This window comes from Triticum aestivum, chromosome 6D (assembly GCF_018294505.1).
Source record: "Triticum aestivum cultivar Chinese Spring chromosome 6D, IWGSC CS RefSeq v2.1, whole genome shotgun sequence".
Taxonomy (NCBI): domain Eukaryota; kingdom Viridiplantae; phylum Streptophyta; class Magnoliopsida; order Poales; family Poaceae; genus Triticum; species Triticum aestivum.
This window is the reverse complement of record NC_057811.1, coordinates 88,148,373-88,155,128: the sequence shown is the minus strand read 5'-3', so window position 1 is coordinate 88,155,128 and position 6,756 is coordinate 88,148,373. Positions and strand designations below refer to the sequence as shown.

At 45.6% G+C, this 6,756-nt stretch overlaps 1 protein-coding gene across 5 annotated transcripts; it reads left to right on the top strand.

Moving 5' to 3' along the window:
• Positions 1–709: 709 nt before the first annotated feature.
• Positions 710–6,456, top strand: LOC123143757 (WRKY transcription factor WRKY62). 5 transcript variants are annotated; one of them, XM_044562734.1, is made up of 9 exons: positions 710–1,117; positions 1,270–1,384; positions 2,016–2,079; positions 2,200–2,551; positions 3,187–3,304; positions 3,585–3,810; positions 4,541–4,623; positions 4,782–4,861; positions 6,132–6,456. In XM_044562734.1, exons 1-5 carry the CDS (start codon positions 1,006–1,008, stop codon positions 3,285–3,287), a joined length of 744 nt encoding a protein of 247 aa, XP_044418669.1. In that variant the 5' UTR covers positions 710–1,005; the 3' UTR covers positions 3,288–3,304; positions 3,585–3,810; positions 4,541–4,623; positions 4,782–4,861; positions 6,132–6,456. The 5 variants fall into 5 exon arrangements, 4 of the variants coding, with proteins under 4 accessions (XP_044418669.1, XP_044418672.1, XP_044418670.1 ...); XM_044562737.1 differs by having other exon boundaries at positions 4,469–4,623; XM_044562735.1 differs by having other exon boundaries at positions 711–1,117; positions 3,675–3,810.
• The last annotated feature ends 300 nt before the right edge of the window (positions 6,457–6,756 follow it).

Genomic DNA, 6,756 nt, shown 5'->3' with positions numbered 1-6,756 from the left:
TGTGGTGATTTATTTCTCCCGCTGTAACGCACGGGCAATTTTCCTAGTATTAACCATCCTCTAAATAGACTAGACCTAATAGGGGCTAGGCCCCAAGGCCTGGATGGATGCACCTAATAGGGGCTAGGCCCGAAGGCCTGGATGATCGATGCAGCTTCCGATTCGGATTGGTCCCAGCCATAAAATAACCGCTAAAAAAAGAGAGACTCGGATCGATCTCAGGGGGTGCATAAATATGCAGGCACCTAGATTCAATGGACAAAAAAGACTCGGATGGAGCCCCGGGGTTGCATAATTTTTTTTAGGGGGTGGGTGCATCCCATTGTTAGAGTTTGAACCAAAATGAAGCAATCTCAGGCCATGTGCCCTCGCAGCCGTCCGATCGTCTTCCCGGGCGCGTCCTGGCCGTCGGATCTCCGAGTGGACCAATTCGTCTGAACCAAAATGAAGCAATCTCAGGCCATGTGCCCTCGCAGCCGTCCGATCGTCTTCCCGAGCGCGTCCTGGCCGTCGGATCTCCGAGTGGACCAATTCTAACCATCCGATCGAGCTGGCAGCGACCCTGGCCGTCCGCGTCGCCATGCCATCGCCTGGCCGTGCCACCGCGTGTAAAATCAGTGCCCCCCAAGGGCATTTTAGTCATTTCACTTTTGGGTATAAAATCTTATCAGCTCCCGTAGATCCCTGGTCGCCTCCTCTCCTCTCCCCTTCCCAGCCGCTCGCCCCGCTGGCTCGCCCGCCCCGCCGCCTCGCCCGGCCGTCCCGCTCGCCGCCGCCTCCTCTCCTCCCCCGCGCCCCGCTCCTCCCACCTTGCCGCCGCCTCCTCTCCCCTCCCGCGCCCCCCTCGCCCTGCCCATCCAAGCTCAGGGTCGAGGGGCGGGCCGGGTCCGGGCGCGGTGGCTCGATGGTGAGCGCGATGGATCTCGAGCTAGCTCGGGCGTGTGGACGCGTTGGTGAGCGCGCCAGCGGCCGTGGCGAGCTCGAGCCCGGGATAAACCTAGCGTCATGGTCGCCATGGAGGCCGGCGCTGCACCTGCGCCGCCGGTTGGTCCTCCCCGACACCGTCCGGGCCCTCCTGCACTGCATCACCCTCCTACCGCGCCTACTAGACCTACAGGTCCCTCTCCCCCCTTCTCCTCCCTAAAGCTAGAGATTTCAGGTCGCTTGGGCGTGGAATAGAAAACCAGATGGATTTGTTTTGGTGTTCATGGAGAGGCAGATCTGGCTTTACTTTTGTCTTCTTATGTGTGTTGTTCTTCAATTTTGCAGGAAGTGCTCATGTATCAAATTCCAGTTGTTACTCAACCTGTAGTGGATTCCATTTGCTGAAGATATCGTCCATTGTCACCAGTGCATCCTTCTATCTGGCCTTCACTGATCAGTGGTTCAACCCTTCTCCTCCTCCTTATTTTCACTATTCTTCTATTCTAGGTTGGATGTATACATGTATGGCCATGTGTTTTTTGTACTCTTTTCTTTTTTGTCTTGATTCTGGTAAGGGACAAAAGAATTTGTGCTTGTTTTTAGTGGGGTGTGGACATATGCCTTTTATTCTTGGCTGGACATTGGTAGGAACCCTGGTGGGTTTGTTCCTTTTTGCATGCAGGAAGGCTATGTTTTTGTACAGGAGTTGTTGTTTCTTATTTCTTTACTACTCTAGCTAGGTTCCAAGGAAGGGGCTCTTTGGAGCTATCTTATTTTGTTAGTTTGCTGTCCAGGGGAGCTTTAGATCTAGAAGCATTTTTTTCTGAAGTATGCATTTGTTGTCAAGGAGAGGTATAGTCTTGAGGTCATACGGCAATTAGGAGTAACTCTAGAGATGCTTTGGTGCTTTGGTGTGCCCCTTTTGATTGATGTTGTTGGATGAGTAGTCATATGATAGTTAGGAGTACCGCTGGAGATGCTTTGGTGCTTTGGTGTGCCTCTTTAGACTGGTGTTGTTGGATAAGTAGATGGATCTGGTGAGAGATAAAGGTGATTTTTTGGATCTGATGCCTGGATGCGGTCATGTGCAGGTGCTGCTGTGTGAATTTGTGCCGCTGTGTCGAATTGGGCGGAGGCTTCCCTGTCAAGAAGAAGGTATCCTACAAACTCCACCCAATTCGACGAGCATTGAGCTGCAGCACCATCTGGTACTTGTACGGTCTGAAAAGCTTGTGCTATGTCACTGATTTCTTGGTGCGATCCATGGTGGTGCAGGTGCAGAGAAGCGCGGAGGACAGCTCGGTGGTAGGGGCGACGTACGAGGGTGAGCACAACCACCTGCGCCCCATGGGGGCGGCGAGCCGAGCTTGCGCAACGCGGGGCAGAGGCTTGGTGTTGTGCTCCATCTCCATCAACTCCTCCGGCCCAACCACTATGCTGGACCTCACCAAGAACGGGGGAGGCGTGCAGGTCGTCGAGGCAGGGGAGGCGCAACCGGACCTGAAGAAGGTGTGCCGGGAGGTCGCGTCGCCAGAGTTCCGGGCGGCTTTGGTGCTCCGTCCAAGGAGTCAAACCTCATCCGCACCGCCTGCTTCTGCTTCGGGTGCGAGCGCCCAGAGATCGTCAGGTGAGCTGGCAGAGCTTGGAAGAATCCTGCTTGTGTGTCTATGTGGGTTCTCGTGTTGGGATTGCATGTCTCGATGCCGTTGCCAGTGCCTGGCGCCATTGTTTAGCTGCACGCCAGATGTTTGCTGAAATGTGCCAGCAGTTTGCGTTGGGCACTTCAGTGCAGGCAAGGTGGTTGCCCATGTCCTGGAGGCTAAGATGTTGGCTTTTGTAGCAGCAGATTCCCTATGTAATACTCTATATGCTCCTAAACTATGCCAAATTGCTGATATGTTGTCTTCAATCTTGGTAGAAATCTCCGGAGTCCAGAGCACCGCTACATAACCGTGTCTTTTTTGGGATAATCGGTGCAACCTACCATGGTTATTGTATGAAGTTGAGCAAAGTATTACTAAATAAGTAAAAAGAAACTGACAAAAAAATCAAATATAAAGGGTGATCAACATGTTCTATAACTGTTGAAAGACGTGTCAGTCGATATATGAAATTCAGGACATGGTTTCAGCTTGTAGCAGCAGTGTTATTGTTGGCCTCACCAGTCGCCACACTGAACTAGCGGGGTTGTAAATGGATGCAGTGCATTACAATATGATATCCCTGTCTCATACATAACAAGTCGGAACTCTTCTATTGCAGGTATCTGTCAAGATGGGATATTCAGGTCGCTCTGCGTAGTGGGTGCCTCATCATTTACAGGAAAGTTATTAATTCTAGGAAGCGATTGCGTGCTCATGTAGGACTTGATGAAGGAGAGGTGAGTACATGAAAATATGTCCAGAGAAATTTCTCTTTATTTACCTTCCTTTTCTATTTTGAGATATATTCTTCAGTTTCTTTTTAACATATATTCTTCAGTTTATTTGTACATTGATGCACCAGATCTGGTGATCTTGTTTCTTTTTGAGATATATTCTTCAGTTTACTTGTACTATTTATATACCTAGATTCACTGGATTATCATGTGAAACTGATGTTTCAGTAATTTGAGATTTGTTATTTATATTTGACTGCTTCATTGTTCTCTGAAACTGCAGGTATGTCCCAAGTGAACTGGATTATTATGATGATTTCGTCGATTCACACTCCTTTTTATCCTGAAATAAATGGCTTTCACCTTTGGGCAGTTCAAGTGATGGAAGATATTGTTTCAATGATATTGAAGCTTTTTAGATACTATGGCAGTTAAGGTTCATTTGAAGTCGCGGATGGATGCATGATTTATGCAGAAATGTATAAGTGCCATGTAGTGGTTAATTAGAGGTATACATTAGTGCATACAAGTCTTTTATTCTCTGCTTCATGATCTGGACAAAGAGATACATTATTAGCTTAATTGGAGTATTGTTGGTTAGTGCAGTATCTATAGACTGTTAATATTGTTATTTTTGTTATTCTATGCATGTGAACACTGCCGAAAAGGGTGTCTTCGGAGATTTTTTTTCTTTCAATATTTCCAATTAAAGGGCTAAAATTAACAATTCATTTGTAATTTCAATATTCTGTGAGCCCTGCTGTATATACTGTCAGGCTACACATGTATCTCTTACTATGTCAAGCATTATCAGTTTATGCACAGATTTATCTAGCTTTGCTGTCATTTTTGTAGTGGATGTGTAGGTTTATCACAGTACCCATTTTACCATTTATGGTGTTTGACTGTATCCCGTTCGCCACCGGGCTTATCTAGAAGCGCACACTTCTTGCTAGCTCCCCACTAGGTTTCTAGGGTAAAATCCATGGATGAAAATAGACGGTCACGGTAGAAGGCAGGGCACATCTGACACAGCCCAAACTCCCCACAGTAGTCCTGCTGCTTGCATTGTGCTTGGGTTCAAATTTTTCTCCTGCAAGTTTTCGTGCAGCTATAGAATTATTTAGAGTATAGTTCCCGGACCTTATTCATGTGTTCTTTTTGTAGGTGTATGGAAGTACAAGTACGCTGTGGCTAATTTGTTCCCTCTTTTATTGTTGTTACCGTGTCCTATCTCAGGTGTTCTTCGACTAAAATCAGGCTGCTCCTGCCATGTCTACCAGTGAAATGCCTCCTTCCATGATAAAGCAGCCTACTCTTAGGTACTTGCACATGGTTGAACCATCGGTTATTCAGGCTTTTTTAGTAGTGATTTGATGCACCAATAAATAGATGTTCCTACTATCTTACAAAGTTTTAGCACGTGACAGGGGATCAAAACTTGATTTATTGTTTGTGTGCTGCCTAATTTGTTTTGCAGGTACAGATCTTGGTGTTGATTCTGCCTCACCTTTCCAGCCGGCAGTGGTTCGGTTTGCTGCAGGTTTCCTCGGTGTTCAGGTAGCACCCCTCCCCCATTTATTTTACTTAGGTTTGATGCATTTTAGGTATTGTTTGTTGTCGAATGGATTCAGAACCGTTGTACTGGCATAACAAAAATAGATGGTGATGTATCAACACATTCCAAGTGTAGAATTACTTTATTATGCAAAACAAAGATAATCCTTGATAGAAATATATTGTCAAATGTGTGCTGCAATTGTAATTAGAGATCAAGGTCGGATCAGTATTTTGGTTTTTGTATTAGCAATTTCTTAGTGCCTTTCTTAGTGCCTTTCTTAGTGTGTGTACAGTCCTTCATAGATGTTTACTTTGGTGCCTGCTATTGGTTATAGTCATAGGGATGATATTTACCTTACTAAAAGGGCAATGGCTCATTACATTGTCAATTCCAGTTGCTTGGTTCAGTGCCGTACAATATGATGCAGAAAACACAATAGTGGTTTTTATTCAGAGAAAGCACTTGATAGGTTACTCTCCTACTCCTTCCTTGCCCTCCCCTCCATCCAGTCCCGCCGGAGCCCCGACGGCGGCGGCTCCCTCCATCTTCCCCTGCTCATCTTCCGTCGCGTAGGCGACCTGCGGCCTCCGCTCAGGCTGCTCTCTCTCTCTCTCTCTCTCTCTCTCTCTCTCTCTCTCTCTCTCTCTCTCTCTCTCTCTCTCTCAGCATACCAGAGACAGCACGACCCACCCAATCCCCTAGGGATTGAGTCTCTTCTAATCCCTCCCCCCTCTTTCTTTGGGTAACATGAGAATAGTACAGAAATCATACGAGTAGATTGCAGCCGAACCAAGTACTGCTTGTGCATTAAGCATGATTTATTTCACTGGGTTGTTAGCACTGTCTCCTAGATGCAATGCTCCTCTGCTTTCTTCCTATCTCACCAATGGATTCATTTGGACTAAGAAAATGTGCTCTTTTTTGAACCCGTGATGCCACTACTTTCTGCTGTGAAGTACTCCGTAGTGATTCTTACATGATTTCCATACATCAAACTGTGTCATATGTGACCTTTTGCTTTACTGTGATGTTTAATTAATGTAAGATGCAATTTTTTTCAAAATATCAACGATTAGCTGATGCTTATTTAGGCCTGAAACCTTTAACTTGCCAAATTTTTATACATAGGCGACCTCTCCGACCTTTTCTACTTCTAGGGATGATGATGGTTTTGAAATTATGATCAGATACTTATTAAGTTCTATTTTTTATTGTGCTCATGTTTCTATCCTAATACAAGGAACTGGTTCTTTTTATTTTGTCGATCAGGTACTTCATGGCAGCGCCGTGGACAGCATCACCATAACCACATTGATGGTCCAAGCCCAACTCACGACATCATTTTTAGTTGGGTTGTGAGCACCTCAACAACTCAACAACAAATATACTTGATGTGTAGCCGCATATACTACATCATCACCGACATCATTTCTATGACATGCTCAAAGTGATGTAATTAACCAAACCATTACTGTTATTAGTGCTTAGTTCCTCCTATATCTTTGAGAGATTCTAATGATGGAATCAATGGACTATATTTCCTTCAATCTGTGGAATATATATTGTGTAACCAGTAGTGGACTGGGTGGGTGCTGCCATCGTGCTTTGCTATTCATGTAACAGCCTGAATCGAATATGAATCGCGTTCTACCAAGTTGGATATAATGTCACTGCATTAGTAAATATGAAGGCACCTAGGTGGAGGACTCGTGGGCTCGCCAGTCGTTGCAACTTGCAACAGATCGGAAACCTAACCTAAAAATATGACCAAAAAAATACTCACATGAGCTAAGTTTCATTTAGAGGTTCACGGGAGCTAAAGTTAGAAAGCATTTCCTATGCATAGAAATGTAAAAAAAAGTAGTTACGCACAAGAGATAAGTTGTTGAATTGG